Consider the following 26,548-nt stretch of genomic DNA (forward strand, 5'->3'; position numbering starts at 1 on the left):
ACACAGTAAAAAATCAGGGAGCCTTACCTGATGCTTGAGCCGGTCTTAGCCTTTCTGTATGTGTGAGGCACCCAGGCAAGATCAGTTACTCTTGGGCCCTTTCTCTCTCTCTCTCTCTCTTTTTTTTTTTTTTTTTGACAGGCAGAGTTAGACAGTAAGAGAGACAGAGAGAAAGGTCTTCCTTCCCTTGGTTTACCCCCTAAATGGCCACTACGGCCGGTGCGCTGTGTGCCGATCCGAATCCAGGGGCCCGGTGCCACCTCCTGGTCTCCCATGCAGGTGCAGGGCCCAAGCACTTGGGCCATCCTCCACTGCCTTCCTGGGCAACAGCAGAGAGCTGGACTGAAAGAGGAGCAACGGGGACAGAACCGGCGCCCCAACTGGGACTAGAACCTGGGGTGCTGGCGCCGCAGGCGGAGGATTAGCCTAATGAGCCACGGCGCCAGCCTGGCCCTTTCTCAATACCTGAGTGTTGCCAACCTTTTACGGATACAGATTTTGCCTTTGATTTCTCTGCCTGTATTGCTGGGGAGCACTGTACCCTGAGTCTATCCCCAGGCATGCACACTACTTGCTGCTTGTTTACTGCAGCTTCCTGGGGTGCTTGGTGGTTTGCGACCTTTCAGAACTGGAAAGCACGTGAGAATGCTTTTTCTCACCCTCACCCTCATTCCCACCACTTCTTTCTTCTTCTGTTTTAAATTCTTGGAAATGTGTTGCCCTAATCTTCCTCTTGTAGTTCTAGAGCAGAAAGCTGGACATCGCAGTGAGCCTGCAAGCGGAGTGAGAATTTGTCTTTTATCTTGAACCCAAATCAGCCGGTGTTCATTTTGCTATTCTTGAAGTTGAGATCAGAGGTAGGAAGAAATGGCAGATGGGAAGAATGAGTCGTAGTTAAAGAGGTCCAAACTTAATACAGAAACCTGAATACTAACAAATTCATTGAACCCTGATACTAACAGGTGGCAAAATTTTTAAATAATCATAAGTGGAGCCAAGGTAGAGACAGAAGGTGTCCCTTCCTTATGGCTTTAGTTCAGATCCACATAGTAACCAGGGGGCAGTTTTGAGAAAATGATGGGCCAGGTGAATGGCAGTTGCCCATATCTAGTCCATTTCTAACGATCTGAACTCTGATTGGTCCATAGCCGAGCCTTGTTGTATGTTCCAGCCAATCGGGTCACTTTAGTCATTGAAGCTAGTATTTAAAAAGTTTTTAAAAGCTGAGTACTGGGCACTCGCCTTTGCTTTCTTCCTCTAGGACTTTAGAAGACTGGCGAACAATGGTCAGCGGCTGCCTAGGTGCCTTGTGTCGTGATGCAAAGTCCCTCTGCGAGCCCATTTCTCCCTTACTCCACTAATGTTTGATCCCCTTTCTCCAGTGCTGAGTGATGTGGAAGTTACTTAGAGGTCGTTCCAGGTATTCTTTTAAACTGAACTTCAGCAGTACAAGCAGGCTGCAGTGTGTACTTGTGCCATTAGGCTGTTCATTGGAATGGAGTGATGGGTTTTTCCTTCCTCCACCAGATCATCTTGGCAGTTCCCTATGTTTTACCCCACTGTTGGCAGGGGTATGAGTGGTTGAGGCTTTTGAGAGTCGTAATAGGAGGAATGTACAAGGGTACTTCAGAAAGTTCGTGGAAAATGGAATTAAAAAGATGAGTTTAAAATTTGGTACAAAAAAATGGAAGTTCTTGTATAATTTTCGTAATTGTTTTCAGAGGCCAGTGTGCTACAGCACGTCAAGCTGCTGTCTAGGACCCTGCATTCCTTTTCTGATGGAGTGCCTGGTTTGAGTCCCAGCTACTCTGCTGCCGATCGAGCTTCCTGCTGATGGGCGTGAGAGGCAGCAGGTGACAGCCACGCCGTCCACATGGGAGCCCCTGATGGAGTTCTGGCTCCTGGCTTCTGCCTAGCCTGGCTTAGCTATTGTAGACATTTGGAGAGTGAACCAATGGATGGAAGGTATCTTTCTGTCTCTTTTCCTGTTTCTCCCTCTGCTGCGCTGCCTTTCAAAGAAAATCTAGGAAATACATATTTTCCATGAACTTTTTGAAGTCCCCCCCATATGTGTAGATTTCAAATATTGCACTAAAATAAATATATGTTTTGATTCCATTTTCCACAAGCTTTTTGAAGTACCCTCACATGAATTTCATGGTCTGATTCTGAAGCCTAGTATTCTAGTTTTTTTTTTCCCCCAAGATTTATTTTATTTATTTGAAAGGCAGATTTACAGAGGGAGACACAGAGATCTGCTCTCTGCTGGTTCACTCTGCAAATGTCCTCAACGGTTAAAGCTGGACCAGACCAAAGCCAGGAACTTAGCTGGGTCTCCTGTGTGGTTGCAGGAGCCCAAGCACTTGGTCCATCCTCCAGTGCTTTCCCAGGCACATTTGCAGGGAACTAGACTGGAAGTGGAGCACCAGGACTTGAACCGGTGCCCATGTGGCACACAGGCATCACAGGCAGCAGCTTTACCTGCTATACCACAACTCTGGCCTTGAAGCCTAATATTCTGTTGGCACATGACTTACAGTTTGGGGAGGCCGGGTTGTCAGATAAAGTTTTAACTGTCTCTTCTGGTTTTTTGTTTTTTGTTTTGGAAAGAGATCTACCATCTGCTGGTTCACTTCCCAAATGCCTGCAACAGCCAGGGCTCCCCGTGGGTGGCAGGGACCCAAGTCCTTGAGCCATCACCTGCTGCCTTCCAGGGTGTGTGTGTGCACTATAGGAAGCTGGATTGGAGCAGGCAGTCCCATGGGGGATGTGGGCATCACAAGTGGAGTCATCAGTGTGCAGCAGACACCCGGCCCCATCTCTTCTGATTCCGATGCTGCTTTGAGGAGAGTGGGGGGGGCAAGGGGGGCTCTGTCATCCTTGGCGTTTCTGTCCTGAGAATTCCTCCTCGGGCAGTTTGCTCTGAGATGGTTAGCCGCCTATTACCAAGGAACTGAGAATTCTGAGAGCAAAATCCAGACTCCCCAATCTGGTTCCCCTCTTTTCCTTCCAGACCTCCCCCCTCCCCCTGCCCCCAGCCAAAATTACCTCCAAACCGACTCAGGAAGCAACTTTTTCTTAATAGCAGTTCTTCAGTTCTAAAGTTCTGGTGAGTGCTGGCATCCCCGTGGGGACAGTGGGAGAAGTCATAGAATGAGGACCAAGGATAAGAAAGTGGTGACTTTGGGAGGATCTGTTGTGCAGACTAGCCTTTGACCGATGCTGAAAAGCCAGTGGGGTGGTCCTAAGCTTGGCTTGAGAGAAGCCGGTTTCTCAGGAGTAGCTCTCTGGTTGGTCTCCTTTCTCTGGAGGGCACATGAAGGGGGAGGTAGACGACCACTCTCGTGTGAAGAGCTAGCCTGAAGTTAAAGCTCACAACTCAGGTAGCGGTTTCTGTGCTATACCCTGCCTGCGCCCCCGTAAGCGAGTCCGCGGCGCCTGGGCCGGCGTCCTTCCCTGCTCGAGCAGTAGGGAGTGCTGCTGCCTTGTGCAGACTTCTCTGGCTCCTCTCGGCGCATTTTGGGCCCCTTCCAGCTCTGCTCCTATTGAGGCTTCCCCCTCAGTGTCCAGAGGCCAGTTGGAACTGGCGTGTTAAGGAGTTTTCTTTGTCTTCTACCCTCCCGCTTCTCGCTTCTTGGGGGAGGAAGAGTGGGAGGTTGTTTTAATTGGGCTTTAAAGTGAAAGTTGTCTTCTGTGGGGAATTTGTACAAGAAAGCTGGGTAGGAGCCAGCACTGCGGTGCAGTGGGTTGGGCTAGCACTTGCGACACCCACGTCCCATGTCAGAGTGTGGCTTTGAGACCTGGCTGTTCTGCTTCTGATCCAGTTCCCTGCTAATGCACCTGGGAAGGTAGCGGTGATGGCCCAGGTGCTTGGGCCTTGCTGCCCACATGGAAGACATGGATGGAGTTCTGGGCTCCTGGCTTTGGCCTGGCTCAGTGCCAGCTGTTGTGGCCACTTGGAGAGTGAACCAAGCAGGTGGAGAGTCTACCTGTCTTTCTCTGTCTCCTCCTCTCTGTAACTCTGCCTTTCAAATAAGTAAAATAAATCTTAAAAAGGGGTGGGGGGAGCAGGTGGCTTTGGCAGGTAGCATTTGGATGGAACTCACCCTCTGTTTCCCTTGGATGGCTGTGAAGGGGCCTATAAGCAGCCAAGTGTTTGTGACACTGTCCATGTCATATGTGGCTTCCGCTCATCCATGGAAAACTTGAATTGACATTTTACTCCAGATTAGTAGAAAAGATTTTTAAAAAGAAAAAGTGAATGATTGCCCTTCATAAGACAGGGTGGTAGTCAGGCTCTGGGCTCCTTTTACTTTTCTCTCTCATGAAGGTCAGAGAGAGTACACCATGAAATGGGCACTGTGACATACCACTGGGGACAAGAGGTCTCAGCCTGTGGGAAGGAGGAAGGAATTTCTACTCTGGGACTGGCCAGGAGCCCATAAATTCTGAAGGGCGGAGGCATTGCTAGATCAACAGGCAGCTAGTCAGTTTGCATAAGTGAAATAAGACACAGCAGTCACAGAGTAAGGTGACTTTTATTTTTTTGGACAGGCAGAGTTAGACAGTGAGAGAGACAGAGAGAAAGGTCTTCCTTCCGTTGGTTTACCCCCCAGATGGCTGCTACGGCTGGCGCGCTGCGCCTATCCGAAGCCAGGAGCCAGGTACTTCCACCCAGTCTCCCATGCGGGTGCAGGGCCCAAGCACTTGGGCCATCCTCCACTGCCTTCCTGGGCCACAGCAGAGAGCTGGACTGGAAGAGGAGCAACCGGGACTAGAACCCGGGGTGCCAGCACCACAGGCGGAGGATTAGCCAAGTGATCCACGGTGCCGGCCGAGTAAGGTGACATTTTGAAAGTAGCAACCACAGTGGGGACACTTGAGGGTATTTGACTCATTGACAGTGTGAAGTATTATTAAAAGTCTAAAGGGGGGGAGAGGAGAAGTATCTTTTTTTTTTAAGATTGTTCCTGCTAATGAAACACTCCAAAATCAAGGGCCCCTAAACATTCCTTTATTGTTTTGTTTTTGGTTGCAATTTTAGAAAAGCTTTTATTTCCACCTCAAGAATAGCAGAATAAATGAAAATGAAAAAACAAAACCAAATTTACTTTACTCAAGCTGCTGCAGCCGTGGCTTGCAGGCTGTTATTAATTCTGTTGAAGGACATTTTAGAAACTTACCACCTAAGGGATCCTGTGTTAGAGGCTGGCCAAAGTTTCTGAATACTTTAATTGCTCTAAAGTTAGACAAATGGGCCTAAGGCAGAAATCTTGCTTCAGTGTTCAACTTGGAAGTATTTAGAGAGAAAATGGAAATTTTTATAGGGCATCTAATTTAGGGGCATGTTGCAATGTCAACTAGGGTGTATTGACGTCTTTTTTAAGATGTGAGCTGTAAATGTTCACAATTGGCTGATGATCACAAATCCAAATTGTCTGATTTGCTCACATGGTGCCGAGCCCTTGCTAAGACCTGTGTGCTACCCAGTGATCCCTTGGCAGTTTATTGGAGCAATTAGCATCAGCAATGAGTGAACGCTGAGTTGGGGGAGAGAGAAGTAACTGCCTAAAGAGAGGACATTGAGGATTTAGCACAGAGGAGCAGGTTTTCAAAACTGCAGGTTCCTAATTGATGAGGTCGTCTCTGAGTGTGCTCTGGAGTACGTTCAAAAAAGCAGAACAGACTAAGAGTGGGATCCACGAATGTGAGCGGGAGGGCAGGTGCTGCTGTGAGAGGACCCCCCCCCCCCCGACATCTAGCAAGGACAGCAGGGGCAGATGTTTTCACAAGAATTCATCTGCAAATTAAAGTAAAAGGACCTCATTGGTGGAAGTAGAATCATTCTCTGTGAGTAATCAGAGCTGTGAAGTTTATACTGCTTAAAGGTTGGCCCAAGGATTGGATGGGAAACAGGATGAGTAAGTTTTAATCTGAAAACTTGGACACACAGGAGTTAGTGGTAAAGAGTTGGGACTCTTAAGAGTTAGGAAGCCTGTGTGCCCATTGTGGGTGCCTCACTGGCTCTTTTTCTGTTAGAGGACAGGTGATATTGTCACCATCCCCACCTCAGGAGGCCATTTGAACATTTTCCATGGAAACACTTCTAAAATCTGAGAAAGTACTTGAGCTATGTTGTGATTCTTTTTTTTTTTTTTTTTAAAGATTTATCTTATTTATTTGAAAGACAAAGTTAGGTAGTGACAGAGAGAGAGGTCTTCCATTTGCTGGTTCACTCCCCAGATGGCTGCAACGGCCGGAGCTGCGCCAAGCCGAAGCCAGGAGCTTCTTCCGGGTCTCCCACGAGGGTGCAGGGGCCCAAGGACTTGGGCCATCTTCTCCTGCTATCCCAGGCCATTGCAGAGAGCTGGATCGGAAGAGGAGCAGTGGGATTAGAACCATCGCCCATATGGGATGCCGGTGCTTCAGGCCAGGGCATTAACCCGCTGAGCCACAGTGCCGGCCCCTAAATAGCCACAGAAAATAACCTGTAGTTTAATTTAGTCTCTTGGGAATCCTTGCCCATGTTTGAAAATTGGTCCAGGTGAACCCACCTAATCCTAATGCGTCTGTCTCAGTACCAAGGTGCTTTGGTGAGTATGTATTGTAACCTCATATAGTTCCCAAATGAGTTGGCCCTAGCAGTAAGTGGAACCGCAGGTGCTACTTCCAGACTGTCCTCAGTTCCAGTGTTAACAAGCTCTTCTCCTTCTCTTCCAGCCCCACGCCTTTGACAGCTCGTGCTCAGTCCCTTTGCTGTAGGGCCATTGAAACAAGCTTCAGCCTTTTCTCAGACTCCCAGGGTAGGACTTGAATGGGTTTGACCCTGGATTGTTCCCGATGGCAGCCTTGTTCAGTTCTTGCTGCTGCCATGCTGGGTTCCAAAGATCCAGTCTTCCCTGGACTGGTCTCTCAGGGTCAGGCGTGTTGGTTAAAGCTTGTTGTGTGTCTGGTGGGGAGGTTCAAATGGAGAGACCCCACCTAGGGCATTGGACCTGGAGGGAAAGAGCATTTAGGCGAAAAGCACTGAGTGCCCATTGTTTAGGCAGCTGTTCCATCAGCCATGTTTCCATGAAAATAAGTCCTTTTCATGAGACAGTTGTGTGGGAATAGCTAATTCTGGCCTGATGCTGTGCAGTGGGGTTAAAAACATAGTAGCTTGTCACAACACAATTCTTGTTCTTTTTACTGTGGGCTGACTCTACATTACTTGCTTTGTTTGCTCTAGAATGGAATCTACTCACCATTTACTAAAATGAAATGCATTTCTTAGGGGAGGCAAAGTCCATTTCATTAGGTCTTTTTTTTTTTTTAAGATTTATTAATTTATTTGAAAGAGTTACACAGAGAGAGAAGGAGAGGCAGAGAGAGGGAGGGCTTCCATCTGCTGGTTCACTCCCCAAATGGCTGTAATGGCTGGGTTTGCATCAATCTGAAGCCAGGGAGCTTCTTCCAGGTCTCCCACATGGATGCAGGGGCCCAAGAACTTGGGCCATCTTATACTGCTTTCTCAGGCCATAGCAGAGAGCTGGATTGGAAGTGGAGCAGCCAGGACTTGAACGGGTGCCCACATGGGATGCTGGCAATGCAGGCAGCAGCTTTACCGGCTATACCACAGCGCCGGCCCCTCTTCATAGCAGTTTGACTTCTGAAATCCAGTTCTGGGGAAACCCATTCTTCAAATCTGTTGGCACGTCTGCTCTTACAGAATAGATTGCCCATGGTTTACATAGTAGGTTGCTGAATTTAGAGTTAACAGGATGCTATACGCATTGTAGAAAGATTTCAGCTAGTCCTTTGTGTCTTATGGGGGACCCTTCCTGCAGACTTGTAATTGCAGACGACTTCATTTCAGCCTTGTGACAGCTGGTGTAATAAAATGATGTGAGCAGGTTTACGTCCATCACAGTTCACTCTGATAGCATTCGTGGGTCATTCCCATTTTCATTCTTGTTTCTTCCAGCAGACCTTTCAAGGCAATAGGGCTTGCCAGGACAGTGATGGAGGATGGAAAGCAGGGGTTAGCTTTGCTGATGTGTAGTGTGAAATATATGAGTGCACGAGTCATGACGCTGGTGCCTGTTGAATCAAACTGTAAGCTCCCTTGCCATCACCAGTGTTAGGTATTAGGACTTCACCACTTCAGGCAACTGTGACCTGGCTTCTTTTGTGTGATTCTTACTTAACAGAAGTGCTCAGGTGTTAGTTATATTGCAGTAGTGATTTCTGTAAAAAATTACCTGTATCATTCAAGCTGGGCAAGAGAATGATTTTGGTGTACTCAATAGATGTTGCTAGTTTTATTATTTTTATTTATTTGCTTATTTATTTTTTTGAAAGGCAGAGTTACAGAGAGAGAAGGGGAGAGACAGAAAAAGAGAGAGAGATCTTCCATCTGCTGATTCATTCCCCAAAAGGCCACAACAGCAAGACCTGGGCCAATTTAAAGCCAGGAGCTTCCTCCAGGTCTCCCATGCGGTGCAGGGGCCCAAGCACTTGGGCCATCCTCCGCTGCTTTCCTAGGCTCATCAGCAGGGAGCTGGATGGGAAGTGGTGCAGTCGGGACTCGAATCAGCACCTATATAGAATGCGAGTACTGCAGGCAGCAGCTTTACATGCTACGCCACAGTGCCCACCCCAGTTGTCTTAAAACGCTGTTGGTCAAGTGATTTTTTTTTTTTTTTAAGATTTACTTATTTATTTCAGAGGCAGAGTTACAGATAAAGAGAGGGAGAGACAGAGCAAGTTCTTGCACCCACTGGTTCACGCCCCAAATGACAATAGCCAGAGCTGGGCCAATCTGAAGCCAGGAGCCTCCTGTGGATTTCTGGGGCCCAAGCACTTGTGCCATCTTCCACTGCTTTCCCAGGCCATAGCAGAGAGCTGGATCAGAAGAGGGGCAGCCAGGAGTTGAACTGGCACCCATATGGGATGCTGGTGCTGCAGGTGGGGGCCTAGCCCACTACACAGCACCGGCCCCTGGTCACATGATTTGATTCTACCTATTTGGTTAGGAATATATTTCCCAGTTATATAACAGAGTTCCTTTAGGAAAGCACAATTAGTGTAATGACACAGTTTCAAAAAATAGATCCTTGAGATAGAGGAAAAAAATCTAATGTAACCTACTTGCTGAATATATAAGGCACTGAAGGGATGGTGAAGCATATTTAGTTAGGCCAGATACTATTTGTAAATTTATTTGAGAAGCAATCAAAGAGAAAGGTAGACAGCTAGCTCCCATTTGGTGGTTCACTCCCCAGATGCCTGGTAAAGGGGGCAGTGGCTACCCACATAGATGGGAGGGGCAGATGGCTACTCCTGTGGCATGGCAACTGCAGCCTGTACTTCCTACAGCCCTTAGTCTCCGCTATCACCCAACTCTGTCGACCACCCTAAACACTCATGGACGGCGCTTTTAACCCTTTTGCCGCCTGCTCTTCCTGTGCTTGTTCTTCCCATGACAAATGCATGAACCACTTTCAGCAAACTGGGTCATTAAAACTCTTAAGGATGTGATCATTTCACATCAAGAAATCAGTTGCCCCTGAAAGGAATTACCTATAACTGATGCTTCTGTAAATTGTCAATAGAAGCAGCAGTTGTGACACAGAAGGAAATAGACTGAACAGTTGGGCTGCTCTCTGGATTTAGGGAGAGTGTAAATTTGCCTGTCCTGAGGGAGAACAACTGCAGGCATGAGTGCGGAGGCCAGGCAGGCACCATGGAGGAGGTTTTCTTGGCTTGGTCTGCGTGACAAGAAATAGCAGCAGCAGAGCTTGGATTCTTGTTAGCACTTCCTTGTGATCTCAGCCTATGGAACAAATGTGAAAATTCTTCAGGTGTCTGTCATTGCCAACTCCCAGCTCCATGGCTGGGGGCTCCCGTGGGATGGCAGAGGTTTTCCCTGAGTGTAATAACCTGATTTCTCTTTATCTTTCAGAGAAGCAGAGTCTTTCAAGGAACAAGGAAATGCATACTATGCCAAGAAGGATTACAATGAAGCTTACAACTATTATACAAAAGCCATAGGTGAGAAGATACTGTCCAAAATAGCTAACAAATGCAGAGTCATTTTAAGGTCTCAATACATAACATGCAGTTCATTGAAAAGATAAATAGGCTGCCCTTGCCCCCTAAAAGAATCCGTGTACTTGAAAGCTGTAACTTGTTATCTTTTAAAATTGATTGCACTGTTGGCTTCTGCATAGTGGAATTCTGGCTGTGGGCCTTGGAAGGATGTCTGCATCCTCTCTGATTCCTTAGACTAGTTCTGGGGGAGACACCCCTAAGTTTTCGAAGCAGATCTGTGCTCAATTTTGATTGATATTCTTTCGCCTTTTCTACAGATATGTGTCCTAAAAACGCTAGCTACTATGGTAATCGAGCAGCCACACTGATGATGCTGGGCAGGTTCCGGGAAGCTCTTGGAGATGCGCAGCAGTCAGTGAGGTTGGATGACAGTTTCGTCCGGGTATGTGCTGGGGCTCCTCGAGGGGGGCTAACCTGATAGATTTGAGTTTGTCTAGCCCAGGTTTCTTAGTCATAACACTGTTGACATTTCAGGCCGCCTCATTCTTTTTTTAAAGCTATTTATTTGAGAGGCAGAGACAGACACTGAGTGAGAGCTCCCATTTGTTGGTTCACTCCCAGATGCCAGTAAATGTGAGAGATCGCCGCCTCCTAGAGCATGTGCTTTTTGTCTGTTTAATTTTTATTTATTTGAAACAGCCGATTGATCCTCCACCTATTGGTTCACTCCCCAAATGCTTACAGTAGCCATGACCCAGCCAGGCTGAAGTCAGGAACCAAGAACTCAGTCTTAAGATTTTATTTATTTGAGAGGTAGAGTTACAGAGAGAGAGAGGGAGAGACAGAGAGAAAGATCTTCTGTCTGCTGCTTCACTCCCCAAATGGCCTCAATGGACAGAACTGAGCCATTCTGTAGCCAGGAGCCACTTTCTCCAGGTCTCCCATACGAGTGCAGTGGCCCAAGCACTTGGGCCATCTCCTGCTGTTTTCCCAGGCCATTAGGGGGAGCTGGATTGGAAGAGGAGCAACCAGAATATGAACCAGCACCCATATGGGATCCTGGCGCTGCAGGCAGAGGCTTAACCACATCACTGGCCCCTCAAACGATATCTTAGCTGCTGTACCAAAAGGCCTGCCATAGGAAGCTGGAATCCGAGTAGGGTTGGGACTTGAACCCACATACTCTAATATGGGCTTTGGGCTTTTTCACCACCAGAGCAAACGCCCACTCTCCTGTAATTCTTTCTCATAGGGCTCTCCTGTACATCATACATTGTTACAGCATCTTTGGCCCTAAACCACTAAGTGACAGTAGCGTACTCCCTCCCCAGATGAGACAGCCAAAATAGCTCCTAACATTGTTCAGTGTCCCTGGGGGGCACAGCTCTCAGACTGGGAGTCACAGCTCTGGCTGTTTGCATCCCAGGTTGGTGTTGTGTGGATCTTTGTTGCTGCTGTTGATTTCTGTCTGCTTGGCCAGTCATGCTCCTTTTCTTCCCTCTTTGTGTTTCTTCCAGGGACATTTGCGAGAGGGCAAGTGTCACCTCTCCCTAGGGAATGCCATGGCAGCATGTCGCAGTTTCCAGAGAGCCCTAGAACTGGATCACAAAAACACTCAAGCACAGCAGGAGGTATGGATCTGACCCTGTTAATGTCACAAGTAGCAGCGCAGGCAGGATAGTGACTTAAGGTCAGAACCAAGACCCATGCTGCCCTTGGCGTCAGCCACAGCTGGTGTTGTTTTAGGCAGTTCTTGTCTCTCTGAGCCCCAGCCTCCTTGTACGTAAGATGGGTTTCAATATACATTGTTTTAAAAATCTGAAAATTGAAGTTTCTGAGATGGCTTGGGGAATAGGGTGCCTCAAGGAACTGATTTAGATGAAGTTAAAACATTTTGAGTAAACTTAAATTCTGATTAGATTGGTAACAACTAAAACATTGTTTAGTTCCATCTCCACACTTATGTGTTTTAACCTGGATACATTTTAGTAAAAGTATCAAAACTTCACTTAGTCCCTGACACTGTATTGCCTTTATTTTATGTGTATTAAGGCATGACTGTTGTGTTCCTGGGGGTGAAATCTGGACCTCAGCTCTCTGAGGAATCCTCACTGCCTCTTCATCTGTTCACCTGTGAAAATCCATAGTTCTGATTTACTTGAAAGGACTGATTCATCAAAGCTTTGTTGATTTTTGTGATTGTTGGAATCTAAAGCATCATAAAACTCTCTCACATCTGATTTTCTGGTGCAGTTCAAAAATGCTAACGCAGTCATGGAATATGAGAAAATAGCAGAAATGGACTTTGAGAAGCGGGACTTTCGGAAGGTAAAGTACAACCAAAAGGAAAAGCTCACCTGCCCTTTCTCAGAGTTCTGTGTGTGTGAGTGCATGAGTGTGTGTGTGTGGCTGTGCACTGCATGTGCTGGTTACTAAGAGGAATGGAATGGTACAGAAGATCAAGAATGCTAAATCATCACTTAAATTTGGCTTCTAAGTTTTTTTGTTCTTTCCTTAATTTTTTTTTCTGAGGTACATATTTTCTTAATTACATTTGGCTTTATGATAAAAAGCAAAATGAGTTTGTTACTTGAATTTGTTTTTGTTGATGTGACCTAGAAGTGCACTGGTTAATAAAGGAAAAACCAAATGGAATTAAATATTGGGTTTGGACAGTCCATTTTTATTTGAATGACAAGAGCTAACTTTAACTCCCGCGTTATGTGAACTCAAAGCTATAAATAAAAAATAGTGTATGCACCCTGTCATCACCTTTTTGATGTTAAGTTGTGCTTAGAAGTTAAACTGCGTGATAGTTCTTTGAAAGTTTGTGTGTTGGAAGGGTTGATAGATCTGAAGCACAGGAGCGGTATGAGGGTTCTAGGTGCGATTCTAGAATTGTAGTTGTTAGGACTGATCTATCTAGTTCCCAGCTTGTGTCCTTAGATGGCACTTAGCCTTTCAAAAGAGGGTGGAGCTGGCCCCAAAAGGTTAAAAAAACACTGATGAGGAAGAGATTTTCAGGGTTACATAAAAGAAGTTTGTGAGTAGCATCTGAAGAAGGGAGTCGTCCCTCCCTGTGTGGGAATTTCTGTAGCAGGTACTCCATGAATGTTTGATAAAAGGGAGTAGGCCAGAATCACTCTGAACTCACTGAGTTTTACCTGGTAATAATACATGTGAGCATGGCTGATGCAGAGTCCTAGCATTAACTTATGAGCATCCCTCCTCTGACCATGAGTTTAATAATCACAGTGTCATTGTAGTGTGATTCATAAGTTTGTTTTGTTTGGTTTGTGTGTGTGTGTGTGTGTTTGGAAAGCCGTTCTGCCTACTGTCACGTTTTCTGGGGCTTACATAGGCAAAAGCTTTGTCTCCAAAGGCGGTCTTTTGGGTTTCTTTTCTCTCTTGCCACTCTGCAGCCAGAAATCTGAGTTTGTGACAGAATCCTCTGTTTGTGACATCCCAGCCCCCCCACTGTAGCTCATGGTGATGTCACAAATGAAGAATTATGATCCTGGCAGGGGAAACAGATGAACTTGGAAGAAACAAAGATCTTCTTTGCCTGCAGCTGTCCCCAGTGGGGACATGGGAGGTGGGGGTGGGCAGGGAAGCACTGAGCGCTCCCCAGGATGGGCAGATCCATCGCTGCACAGAGTGTCGCCCTGTGAAGGCAGCAGGGTGTGGCCACTGAGATTGCGTGACTTCTCTTCTGCCCTCTCCTTCCATTTGAGGGACCAGATTTGGCACCACACTCTGCATAATACCGAAGTTTCACTGTTGCCCTTGCTGCGGCTTTGACTCTTGAGAAAGTATTCTCCTTGGTGCTTACCTGCTTGCCCATATTTTTTAATTCCAGTTTTTGGTACAGTGATGAGTGTTCCATTAAACTTAACCTTCTTCTGCCCAGTTATGAATTCTTAGGGTAGTGGCTTTTCTTTCTTTCTTTTAAGATTTATTTATTTGAAAGGCTGAGTTAGTTGCGGTTGGAGCTGTGGCATAGTAGGCTAAACTTCCACCTGTGGCACTGGAATCCCATATGGGTAGCAGTTTGTGTCCCGGCTGCTCCACTTCCATCCAGTCCTGCTCTCTGCTATGGCCTGGGAAAACAGTGGAAGGTGACCCAAGTGCCTGGGCCCCTGCACTCTCGTGGAAGAGCTGGAAGAAGCTCCTGGCTCCTGGCTTCAGATCTGCTCAGCTCCGGCCCTTTTGGCCATATGGGGAGTGAACCAGTAGATGGAAAACCTTTCTCTCTGTTTCTCCCTCTCTCTCTTACTCTACCTCTCAAATAAATACATAAAATTTAAAAAAAAAAAAAAAAAAAAAAAAAAAAAAAGGCAGTTAGACAGAGAGGTCTTCCATCCACTGATTCACTCCCCAAATGGCCACAGTGTCCAGGGCTGGGCCAGGCCAAAGCCAGGAGCCAGAAGCATCTTCCTGCCTCCCATATAGCTTCAGGGACCCACGTACTTGGACCATCTTCTGCTGCTTTCCTAGGCACATTAGCAGAGAGCTGGATCTGAAGTGGAGCAGCTGGGACTCATCAGGTGCTGGCATTGCAGGCATTGGCTTTTTTTTTTTTTTTTTTTTTGACAGGCAGAGTTAGACAGTGAGAGAGAGAAAGGTCTTCCTTCCGTTGGTTCACTCCCCAAATGACTGCTACAGCTGGCACGTTGCACTGATCCAAAGCCAGGAGCCAGGTACTTCCTCCTGGTCTCCCATGCAGGTGCAGGGCCCAAAGACCTGGGCCATCCTCCACTGCCTTCCCAGGCCACAGCAGAGAGCTGGACTGGAAGAGGAGCAACCGGGACAGAATCCAGCGCTTTGACTGGGACTAGAACCGGTGTGCTGGTGCCACAGGCGGAGGATTAGCCCACCGAGCTACGGCACCGGCCCCAGGCATTGGCTTTCAATGCTATGCCACAACGCTGGCCCCTAATGGGTATTCCTAAGTCTCTGTGTTCCTTCTGCGGTTTTTGTTTATATATATATAAAATACAGGTTGTAACATTTCTTTTTGCATGAAAGATAGTACAATCTACACCATTGCCCTTGTGTTTTCCCTGGATTGTGAAAGTCTGGTCAGTACACAGAGAGGCTGTTGCCACTTAGAGCTTCTTAGCGCTCCATTATGTTAAATACCTGCATTCCTAACGGGCCTCCTGTTGATATCTGATCCTAAGTGTTTAGATTACATTTCTTTCTTTCCATGGCCAGATTCTTAGAGGGAATGGCCATCCCTTAACTCCAGACTTCTCATTTGAGTTAATCATCCTTCTGTTTTTTTAATTTATTTATTCATTTGAAAGGCAGAGTGATAGAGGAGGAGAGAGAGAGAAGAAATTTCCATCTGCTGGTTCATTCCCCAAATGGCCACAGCAGCCAGGGCTGGATGAGGCTGAAACCAGGAACCTGGAACTCCTTCTGGATCTCCCACAAGGGTGGCAGGCACCCACGCACTTGCTATTCTCTGGTAGGGATGCCAGTGCCACAATGCCAGCCCTGAGTGAGTTATCTTGAGGAGAATATGATTCAGCAAGAGCAGCCAAGCCAAAAACGTGGAAAGAGGAAAGGGGAATGTCTAGAGACAGTTCACGAGACTGAAGGAGTGAACTGACCCCGCGGTAGTGCACGTGTGGCTTATGCTTTGTACAATAGCGTGCTGAGAACTGTAATCTGATACAGCTCATTTATGTCCACTTAAATGAACTTTCATTGGTCAATTTCTGTATTAAGAAAATCGGTGGAAAGGAAGCCACCGTGGTGCTTGGTGAGGGCCTGGCCTTGGCGAGGGAAGGAAGAAGGTCGGCAGTCGCAGTCCCAGGGAGCGGTGGTTCTGCGCCAGCCGGTGTTGCTGGTCCTTGTCTTGCTTAACAGACTGTCATGACGAGTTACACAGAGTAGCAAGTAGCAGTATTTGTGAGCAGAGTGAGTGTTTTGAGCACTCAGTATGGCTGTGACACCACGGAGGCAGCTTAGCATGGTGACTAAAATTGATTCCTGTTTGTGTTGCTAACTAGCTTTGGCAACCTTGAACCTTCCTTCTCTTTGTCTCAGTAAAGGTAATATTACAAATTTCATAAAACAGTTGTGAGGATTAAATGGTTAACATATAAAGTGCTATCTAAATGTTGTTATCATTTGGAACAACTGCTTTCAGCTTTCATTTTATTATTATTTTTTAAGATTGATTAATTTGAAAGGCAGAGTGACAGTGATCCTCTGTCCTCTGTTTCATTCCCCAAATGGCTGCAATGGCTGGGGCTGGACCAAGCCAAAGCCAGGAGCATGGAACTTGGGCCATTTTCTGCTACCTTACCAGGCGCATTAGTGGTGACCTGTACCAGAAGTAGAACAGTTGGGGCTTAAACCAGCATTGGATATGGATGCTGGTATTGCAAGCAATGGCTTAACATACTTTCCTCGTTTTAGTGATTTAATCTAATGAATTAAGTTTTTTTTTTTTTTTTTTTGCTTAGATGTTACTTTCTCTTTGTTTATGATTTATTTATTTATTTGAGAGTAGAGTTACAAAGAGAGAGAGAGACAAAGGCTTCCATCTGCTGGTTCACTCCCTAAATGGCTGCAATAGCCAGAGGTGGGCCAATCTGAAGCCAGGAGCCAGGAGCTTCTTCCAGTCTCCCACATGTGTACTGCATCCCAAGCACTTGGGTCATCTTCCACTGCTTTTCCAGGCCACAAGCAGAGAGCAGGATTGGAAGAGTAGCAGCTGGGACACGAACCAGCACCCATATGGGATACTGGCCCCGCAGGCGGAGAATTAACCTACTACTGCACGGATGAGTAGTAGTTGCAGCTACTTTCCTACTCAACAGCGAACCTGGGAATTTCTTTGAATTTTAACTCCGTTGCCTGTGTCAAACTAAAATAATGACATCTCTGGAGTGTAAAATGAAGAGTCATATTTACTGTCTTCCTTCCCCAGGTTGTTTTCTGCATGGACCGTGCCCTAGAATTTGCTCCTGCTTGCCATCGCTTCAAAATCCTCAAAGCAGAATGTTTAGCAATGCTGGGTCGTTACCCAGAGGCACAGTCTGTGGCCAGGTATGCACTAAGACCAGTTCAGCATTAAAGTGGCAGGTACTGCTAGACCATGTGGTCCTACAGGTAGGCCACCAGCAGCTGATCAGGCCTTCTGGGATTTAAGGCCAAAGATTAGACCAGATTTGAAAACCCAGAGTGTATGGGGTATAGAAGTACAGCAGGTACTTGTGTTGTGTAGGAAGGAACAGGTTATGAGTTTGGAGGATATTATTTGGGCTTTTTTTGTTTAACTTTAGTCCTTTTCCTTCTATTCCAGGGGTTGGCAGACTGTCAAGTGCCAGCCTTTGTAGGCTGTAGGGACTCTGCCATTGTCATGTAAAAGGAGCCATAGATAATAGGTTAATGAGAATGTGGCTGTGTTTCAGTAAAGCTTTATTTACCAAAACCAGTGACAGGATTTAACCAGATGGGCTTGAGTTGCAACTCCTGTTGTGACACAGAAGATGTGTACTGAAGATAAACATTTGGGGAAGGTTTGGGAAGAATTCTTGGGACTGTGTCAACCTTTATTTAAATACTTTGAATATTAAATATATGGTCAAGGGAAAAAGTGGCCACCCGTGATAGCAGTAATGGTGTGGACATTTCCAAGCCACAGCTGAATGTGCCCCTTTCTGGCTGTTGCAGTGACATTTTACGAATAGATTCCACCAATGCGGACGCTCTTTATGTGCGAGGCCTTTGCCTTTATTATGAAGACTGCATTGAGAAGGCGGTTCAGTTTTTTGTGCAGGCTCTCAGGATGGCTCCTGACCACGAGAAGGCCTGCATCGCTTGCAGAGTAAGTTCTAGACACCGGGTCTGGGTGGGAATGAAAGCTTCCTTTTGGCCCTTTGAGGGGGTCACGGTGGAAGAGTTTAGAAACATGAAGAATGTGTTAGCTCCTCTTCTTTGCAAGGGTGCTTGATCCTTTCCGCTTCTGTTTACCTAAAAGTAAATGTAATCATACTCCATCAGATCCTTTCGCTATCTGAGTGAGCACTGGTTCGTTTTTCCTTTTTTCCTCCTTAGTGCAAAAAAGATAGTCATGCCTGCCCTGGGGAGTAGAGGTAAACCCCAGGTAACAAGGCAGGCCCATTGGCACCTTGTAAGTCTTGCTTTCCCTGCCCAGCCCAGGCAGCACCGGTGGACAACATCCCGGGGCAGGGCGGGAGGCTGCCGTGTGACGCTAAAGACATGGAAGTAGACTGGCCTCTCGGCGCAGCGTCTGAGACTCTGGATGTGCTTTTCTCTGCAGAACGCCAAAGCTCTCAAAGCCAAGAAAGAAGATGGGAATAAAGCTTTTAAGGAAGGAAATTACAAGCTAGCATATGAACTGTACACAGAAGCCCTGGGGATAGACCCCAACAATATAAAAACCAATGCTAAACTCTACTGTAATCGGGGTACAGTTAATTCCAAGGTAAGCACTTGGGGCCCATGGAGATACTTTTAAGGGTCATCAAGGAGGTCTTAGGGAATCTGCCCAATGAGGTTAATCCAGATGAGAGGAAAAGTTCTGTCCCAGCCTGTCAGGAACGGCCTTCCGGGAGCAGAGCTGTTCCTTTTCTGCGGCACCTAGGAGCACTTGGGGTACTTGAGTTTGGAAGAGCGTTCCTCCCTGTTTTTCTTCAAGGCCCTTTCGCTCAGGAAGAGAATGGCTAGGGGCTTTGCGATCATTTTAAGCAAATAAAACTGCTGCTTTTTGCCTACACAAGAGATCGTTTTTGTTTTAGGAGTGGCTTGTAGGAAACTAGAGAGTGCGAAGCAGGCCAAGTTTTTTATCCACCTTGGCTGATGCTCACCAGGCACAGTTGAATGATGGCCTCTGAGTGCTCCTGAGGTGCTACCATCATAAGGAACAGTAGGCTCCTGCCTTCTCAGAATTCTAGTCATGGAAAACCATCCTCTAGTTGACCTCTGCAGGGATGGAGGGCAGGAAACCACCCTTAGCATGTCCATGTTGGGGTTAGGTACTAACATGGAACAGGGAGGTGTTTTATCCTTGCAGATGACGGTATCTGGCTTGCATGACATAGACAAGCAGCCAGTTTGGAACTTGGTGTCCTTAGCCTTCGGAGCTGCAGGCTTTCCTAGAGAACAAGAGCCTGGTAGACAGTTAAGGGGGCCAGCGTGACCGCTGCGCTTAAGAGTTTTGAAGCCATGCTCCCAGCTTCTGGGCTCCCTGCATCACCAAAGACGTGAAGTGTGACTGCTCTCTTTCTCCTGAAGCTTCGGAAACTAGATGATGCAATAGAAGACTGCACAAATGCAGTGAAGCTCGATGACACTTATATAAAAGCCTACTTGAGACGAGCGCAGTGGTGAGTGCCTGCGGCGCGTGGCGGGAAGAGGGTGCTGCCGGCCTACCAGGGGAATTGCATTGTGGATGACGAAGCAGCCCCAGGGATGTCGTGAGGTCATTTGGTCCTTCCCCCTGCCTCTAGGTGGGATTGTTCCAGCCCTAGACTATCTTTATAGACCTCCAGCGGAGGAGATTGCACTGCTCCCTCAGTCTCCCATGCCTGTGTCTAACGCCCCTCACGGTCAGTAAGTTTCCTCTGATGCCTGACCCAAATTCCTTTTGTTAAAGTTTAAATCCATTGCCTTTGGAGATTTTGTGTTGTGTTGTACACTTTTGCTCTACCTTGGCACAGTGCTTGGCACATGGGTGCTCACTCCGTACGTGCTTTGTTGAATGAATGTGTGGTGCTGGCAGAGAAAGGAGTAATGTCTCTTGGAGACAGTTGAGGGTGGACTTACCCTGTTTGTCCTGGGAGAGGGAAGACAGTCTTAGGGTTGGATGGGATCTAATCTGGCTCAGCCTCTTGGCAGCAGGAGCAGCTCCTTTATGAAACATTCTGGCTGGGTTGTGCAGGTTTGAGAGGACGTCTGCCTGGCAGAGTGATGGGGAGCCGGTGTGCCCACCTGGAGGGCCCCGGTGTCGGGGACGCTTGCTCATCTCGTTCTAGGATGCAGCAGACCTGCAGACAGGAACAGGAATGAGGGTCAGAGACCTGGGTCGGAAACCCAGCACTGCTTGTTTCAGGTCATTTCCCAGGCAGAGCTTCCTGTCTTTCAAGTTCCAGAAGGAAGGCATGCTGGTTGTGTTCCGGCCTCCAACACGGGGCCCAGGGTGCTGTAATGGGTGCCTGACGAGCTAGTAGTGGAAGTCTTCCATCCCTGTCAGTGGAGCGGCTCCTCTCACAGACCACCTCCCATGTAGCTTTCCCCAAATTCTCACCATTTTTATGGACGATATTTTTTAAAAAGTGAATTTCTAAGTAGATGGCTAAGTGTGGGATTCTAGATTCTGCCACTCATTTGTCTTTGCATGCCTCTCAAGAAACAAAACTTTGGAAGATAAGAGCACACCTTGACCCGATTAATGACTGCCTTCTGACAGGTGCACAGTGCTGTGTGTCTGCAGGTGTTCACTGTGGTCTTGTCTGGAACAGTGGAGAAGGAGAATTGCCTCCGGCTAGTGGGGAGGGGATAGCTGGGTGCCTGGTGCCCTGCTCCATCAGCGGAGTGGAATTGCTGCGAAAGTAGAGCAGAGAACGGAGAGGGAATAGAAAATTCTTGTTGGCAGGATGATAGGATGGAGGATTATTTTCTTCTTCTTGTGAGTGTACGGTAAACAAGAACTGGGGGTTGCTTTGATCAGATTGCCCTTTCTCTGGTCTGGAAATGACTGTCCTTGGAGTGGCTCTGCCTTTGAGACTCTGCCGCAGGGGGATGGTATGCGCTCCTCAGCGCAGTCTGCTGAGACGGCTAAGACACGTTGGAGCTCAGCTCAGACCAGAGGCCTGAGCACCATCCCTGTTTGCCTCAGCTTACCTCTCAAGTTGGGGGATGCTGTGTGATTGCAGCGTCTTCTGTCACGAGCTAGAGTTCTTCCTTTGTTTCTCTTCAACTTTTGAAAAGTAAGATGTCGGATGTCTTTGAATTCAAGATGGAAATACAAGTGCGAGTCACTGTAGCACACCACTTGTTCAGTCCCTGATGTATGGGCCTAGAGAGTTCATCGTGGTTACTCGTTTATCAGATCATTCTACACCCAGGGCTGTCAGTTACCAGGTTTTTTTTGCTTTCTTTCCTTTTTTTTTTAAGATTTATTTATTTATTTGCAAGTCAGAGTTACACAGAGAGGAGAGGCAGAGAGAAAGAAAGGTCTTCCTTCCAGTGGTTCATTCCCCAACTGACCGCAATGGCCAGAGCTGCGCTGATCTGAAACCAGGAGCCAGGAGATTCTTCTGGGTCTCCCACAAGGGTGCAGGAGCCCAAGGACTTGGGCCATCTTCTACTGCTTTCCCAGGCCAGAGCAGAGAGCTGGATGGGAAGAGAAGCAGCCAGGACTGGAACTGGCATCCATATGGGATGCCGGCACTGCAGGCCAGAGTGTTAACCCGCTGCGCCACAGCGTCGGCCCCTTCTTTGGCTTTCACTTCAGGTGTTGTTACACTTCACTCTGTAAGTGGCTCTCTGAGCTCTGAGTAGTAGCATCTGTGTCCTGTGTCTGCAGAGCACTGGTTGGTTGTTTTTTGTTTTTTGTTTTTTGTTTTTTTTAAATTCCTAAATCAAGATGTCAGCCAGAAAACTAGGTGGCTGCAATGTTGGGCTTCTCTTTCGCCAGCCAGCTGGTAGCATTGTCCCTGCCCTGGCCTCCACTGTGATGTTGTGTGGAGCCGTGTGATCAGTGGGGCCATCACTTCCCACTCCCTGCTGATGGGACCTGTTTAATTGGTAGGCCAGACTCAGTGCCAGTGACCTTACCGGGACGCAAAAAAATGCCACTGCTTCCATGGAAGAGGCACTTAAATGGGCTGACAGCCCGTCGAGCTGGATGCCGCACTGCCTTGGTCAGTGACCTCCTCCTTCTTGTGCTCCTAAATAGAAGCATCCCTGTGTTTCGAGTCTCTTCTCTCTCATTCACCTACACCTCTCACATTGATCTCAAAGGAAGCATTTGCCGGTAGCCTCGAACTTGACCCGTCCAGTAGCTCGCTGATCCTACTTCCACCCTGGTTTGGAGCCCCGCGTGGTTTTGGCACTGTAGGTTTCAAAGCTCTTCCATATCGGTTTCTCTCACTGGATAATCTTCTCATTCTTGTCTCGATCCAAGTCCTCGAGTAGGTGCCTTCACATTGCCTTTCCCAAGGCCGTCCAGGTGCCTCTTGAGGGGCTGTGTTGGAAGGAACTTGCTTTCTTTCCACTCAGAGCAGGGCATCACTTTGCTGGTTGGGTACAGATGCCTTGCAACCTGTCTCTTCCTTGAGGAGCTCACAGCTGGTTTTCTCACTGCTAGATTAGGAACCCCTGCTCCATGAAGTCTCCCCCTAAAGTGTGTGTCCCTTGCTTGAGCCATGCCTCTTTCCTTCCGGTGAGCCCAGAGACCACTGCTGTTTATGTCTGAGCGCTGTGATGCCTTGTATTTCCTCCTCAGTTACACGGACACAGAACAGTATGAAGAAGCAGTGCGGGACTACGAAAAGGTGTACCAGACGGAGAAAACAAAAGGTGAGGGAGACCAGAAGCCTCAGTTCTCGGGGAACAGTGTGGTCTTGTATGAAGGTGTTAAAATTGAACTTCGGTTAATTTGGTTCAGGAATTGGGATGTACCTGGAGCTTACCCTTGGTCATTTTTTGTTTTGTTTTTTTTCACAGGCAGAGTAGACAGAGAGAGAGAGAAAGGTTTTCCTTTTTCTGTTGGTTCACCCCCTAATGGCTGCTGCGGCCGGCGCGCTGCACTGATCCGAAGCCAGGAGCCAGGTGCTTCTCCTGGTCTCTCATGCAGGTGCAGGGCCCAAGGACTTGGGCCATCCTCCACTGCACTCCTGGGCCACAGCAGAGAGCTAGACAGGAAGAGGGGCAACTAGGACAGAATCCAGCGCCCCAACCAGGGCTAGAACCCAGTGTGCCGGCAGAGGATTAGCCTATTGAGCCACAGCGTCGGCCAAGCACCTGTTTTCTTAATCCAAATACTCCTTGTTGCTTTCACTTCCTTTTCTGTGCCATGAGGCTAATGTGAGGAGCCTGGTGTGGCGAGCCAGGCTGGTAACCACTGCATTGCTGGGCTGCGACCCAGCGAGAGCAACTACAATCAGTTTGTCTATTGATGCCAAGTATCTTCCTCTAGAACACAAACAGCTCCTTAAAAATGCACAGCTGGAACTGAAGAGGAGTAAGAGGAAAGATTACTACAAGATTCTGGGAGTGGACAAGAACGCCTCTGAAGATGAGATCAAGAAAGCTTACCGGAAGCGGGCTTTGATGCACCATCCAGGTAGAGCTGGGAGAGAGGGGGGTCGAGTGGCAGCCTCGGTGGCAAGAGCCTGCGGCCAGGCCCAGGGTGGAAGCCTTGGAGAGGTGTCTGAGCTAGAAATAAGGCGTTAGTGGGTTCTGTACCCGTCAAATTTTAGGAAGTTCCAACTTCCAAAATCAAACAGGAAGTGACCTCTATCAACTTTGTTTTCTTGAGACTCTTGATTTCATTCGAGTTCTCGCCTTGCTCTCCCTGTAGATCGGCACAGTGGAGCCAGTGCTGAGGTGCAGAAGGAGGAGGAGAAAAAGTTCAAGGAAGTCGGAGAGGCCTTCACCATCCTCTCTGATCCCAAGAAAAAGACGCGCTATGACAGCGGACAGGACCTGGACGAGGAAGGCATGAACACGGCTGGTGAGCTGCTTGGGACAGCCTGGGGTGAACGGTGGCTGTGGGGTGCTGGAGCCTTGTCTAAAGACACTCCATGGAGAGGGTCTGTGTGTCATTGGCCAGGGCCCCGTGACCTGGGCCGGCTCCCCTGATGAGGGCCTGTAGTGTGGGAAGCGGTGGAGATGATTCATGCCCAGACCTCCAGGAGCCCAGTTTGGGGCTTGCAAACTGCAACCCCCAGGATCAAATTTGATCCAAGGTCTCGACAGAGTAAGAGACATGGAGAGCCGGCGCCGCGGCTCACTAGGCTAATCCTCCGCCTTGCGGCGCTGGCACACCAGGTTCTAGTCCTGGTCGGGGCGCCGGATTCTGTCCCAGTTGCCCCTCTTCCAGGCCAGCTCTCTGCTGTGGCCCGGGAGTGCAGTGGAGGATGGCCCAGGTGCTTGGGCCCTGCACCCCATGGGAGACCAGGATAAGTACCTGGCTCCTGCCATCGGATCAGCATGGTGTGCCGGCCGCAGTGCGCCAGCCGCGGCGGCCATTGGAGGGTGAACCAATGGCAAAGGAAGACCTTTCTCTCTGTCTCTCTCTCTCACTGTCCACTCTGCCTGTCAAAAAAAAAAAAAAAAAAAAAAAAAAAAAGACATGCAGTCTAACCAGCGTCATCAACTGAGGCAGGTGCATTGGATGAACACCAGCATGGCACCTTCAGGGGTGCCATGCAAGGGGCTCAGTCTAGGGGCAAGGTGTAAGAGGCCAGGCCAGCAAGCCACCAGGTCAGATCTCCAACCGCCTTCAGCTGGTGTATTCAGGAATGTGGGCTTTGTCTTGTTAGCTGGGCCTCCCATGCATTCTGTAACCCTCAGATTTAAATTTCCCAAAAAGACTCAGGTTGGCACACAGTAAGGACAGCTGCTCTGGGCTCCCTCAGAGATAATGAAAGGCCTGGACTGTGTGCGGCGTGCGTGCACATCACCGTCTCTGATGCCAGCCCTTTCTCTCCCACTAACAAGTAAAGAGTGATGGTACTGCAGGAGAGTGCTCTCTGGGTCAGGGTGGGGCACTGCTGTGTTTGGGTTTAAATGAACCTGGGTTTACGGATAAAAAGTATGTCTCCCAGCAGGTGAGAAGGGCTGTCCGCAGTGAGAAGCTATTAAAGAACTTATGTAGGGACCTGCTAGACCAGATTGTTTTGTTTTTAGAGATTTATTTATTTGAAAGGCAGAGCTATAGAGAGGGAGGAAGGGGCGGGGGGAGAATGAATCTTTCATCCTCTGGCCTACTGGCTGCAGTGACAGAGCTGGGCCTGGTCAAAGCCAGGAGCCTTTAACTCTATCCGGGTCTCACTTGTAGGTGGCACGGACTGCTTTCCCAGGCACTAGTTATAAAGCTGGATCAGAAGTGGAGCAGCTGGGACTCAAACCAGTGCCTCTGTGGGATGATGGTGTCGCAGGCAGTGGCTTAACCTGCTGCACCACACCACCAGCCCCTGGAAGTGTATTTGTGATGGCAGTGAGGGGAGGTGGTGGAGGAGGGGTGAGATGGCAGACACAGCCAGTAGGAAAGGATTGAAGGCATCATGGGGCGAGTGGACCCGGCAGGAGTTGGCTGCTGATTACGTGGATTGGGAAGAGGGAAGAGACGAGTAGCTTTGGCGTAGGCAGCTGGTGGAGCCATCCACCCATCCAGGGACGCCCACAAAGGTAAGCAGTATGTAAGCAGAGAGGACTGTGCTTCTGGACACCGTGTGGTCGCTGGTGAAGTCAGTTCTTGAGTGCTGCTGAGGAAGTCCACCTGGGACGGGTGTCGGGGCACAACTTGGGACGCCTACATCCCATACCAGGAATGCCTGGGATCGAGTCCCAGCATCTCTGCTTCCTGGGAGGCCGCAGGTGATGGCTCAAGTGCCTGGGCGCCTGCCACCCATGGGAGACACCCGGATGGGCTTCTGGGCTCCTGACATCAGCTTGGCCCAGCCCTGGCCATTGTGGGCATTTGGTGAACCACAAGATGAAATTGTGTGCTCTTGCTTGCTCTCTGTCACTGTGTATTTAAAGTAGATGAATATTTTTTTAAATGTCAGGTTGGGGTTAGGGTCCGCAGAGTCAGACTGGAGTTAGTATTTCCAGTTCTGCAGATCTGAGCAGTTACTTAATTCCCTGCCTATGTTTTATGTCTATGCCTATGTCTCTCTGACAGATTGTTGGTAGGATTAAAGACACAGTGTATGCGGAGTACTGGGACCTAGTAGCTGTTTAGTGAGCCATGGCACAGTCTGGATGGAGTAGCAGACATGCACACAGTCAGTCCTGCCTCACTGTGGGCTCACTGGCCAGAGCAGGCTCTCACCGTGCAGCAGCGTTCCCAGTTGTTGCGAAGGGGCCAGCAGAGCAGGTTGAGGCAGAGAAGGGTTTCCTTTGGCGTGGCACTTGGGAGGAGAGGGGACACATTCTAGGAGCAGGATCAGGCAGGGTGTGTGTTGCACAGGGTGGGACGGATTTGCCCGCTTCTCGTCTGAGCTGGGGAAGGAGGGGAGTGATACCTGTCTGGGAAAGTGTTCCAGACACCTCTGATCTTAACCTTCTCGTCCCTTCCATGTTACTTTCCCTGCTGCAGATTTTGATGCCAACAATATCTTCAAGGCATTCTTCGGTGGTCCTGGGGGCTTCAGCTTTGAAGGTGGGTTTGTTTGCTGTTCTTGGGAGTTCCCAGCTCACAAAGCGACATTGACTCCCCACCTGGGCAGCTCTTTGGGAGAACGAGGCATGAGCGGGGGCATCTGTAGTCAGGTGCTGCTGGGGCCAGGGGGAGGTCCCCACC

At 48.4% G+C, this 26,548-nt stretch overlaps 1 protein-coding gene across 7 annotated transcripts in view; it reads left to right on the top strand.

Annotated features, from left to right (window-relative positions):
* The window catches only part of DNAJC7 (DnaJ heat shock protein family (Hsp40) member C7), a 34,598-nt gene that overhangs the window by 7,476 nt on the left and 574 nt on the right, over positions 1-26,548 (top strand). For 5 of the 7 annotated variants that reach the window (XM_089317806.1, XM_089317804.1, XM_089317805.1 and 2 more), the window contains 12 exons: positions 9,944-10,032; positions 10,350-10,474; positions 11,550-11,663; positions 12,286-12,360; positions 16,979-17,097; positions 17,725-17,878; positions 18,335-18,499; positions 19,309-19,400; positions 22,523-22,596; positions 23,216-23,362; positions 23,600-23,752; positions 26,345-26,407. In XM_089317806.1, the coding sequence (XP_089173932.1) occupies positions 10,352-10,474; positions 11,550-11,663; positions 12,286-12,360; positions 16,979-17,097; positions 17,725-17,878; positions 18,335-18,499; positions 19,309-19,400; positions 22,523-22,596; positions 23,216-23,362; positions 23,600-23,752; positions 26,345-26,407 (1,279 nt within the window). In that variant the 5' untranslated portion in view covers positions 9,944-10,032; positions 10,350-10,351. Of the gene's footprint in view, positions 1-9,943; positions 10,033-10,349; positions 10,475-11,549; positions 11,664-12,285; positions 12,361-16,978; positions 17,098-17,724; positions 17,879-18,334; positions 18,500-19,308; positions 19,401-19,523; positions 19,623-22,522; positions 22,597-23,215; positions 23,363-23,599; positions 23,753-26,344; positions 26,408-26,548 lie in introns of all 7 variants that reach the window. The other 2 variants (XR_016224019.1, XR_016224018.1) reach the window with 1 other exon arrangement.

This window comes from Oryctolagus cuniculus, chromosome 17 (genome assembly GCF_051225735.1).
Source record: "Oryctolagus cuniculus isolate XC-2025 breed Fujian yellow rabbit chromosome 17, ASM5122573v1, whole genome shotgun sequence".
NCBI classification, from domain to species: domain Eukaryota; kingdom Metazoa; phylum Chordata; class Mammalia; order Lagomorpha; family Leporidae; genus Oryctolagus; species Oryctolagus cuniculus.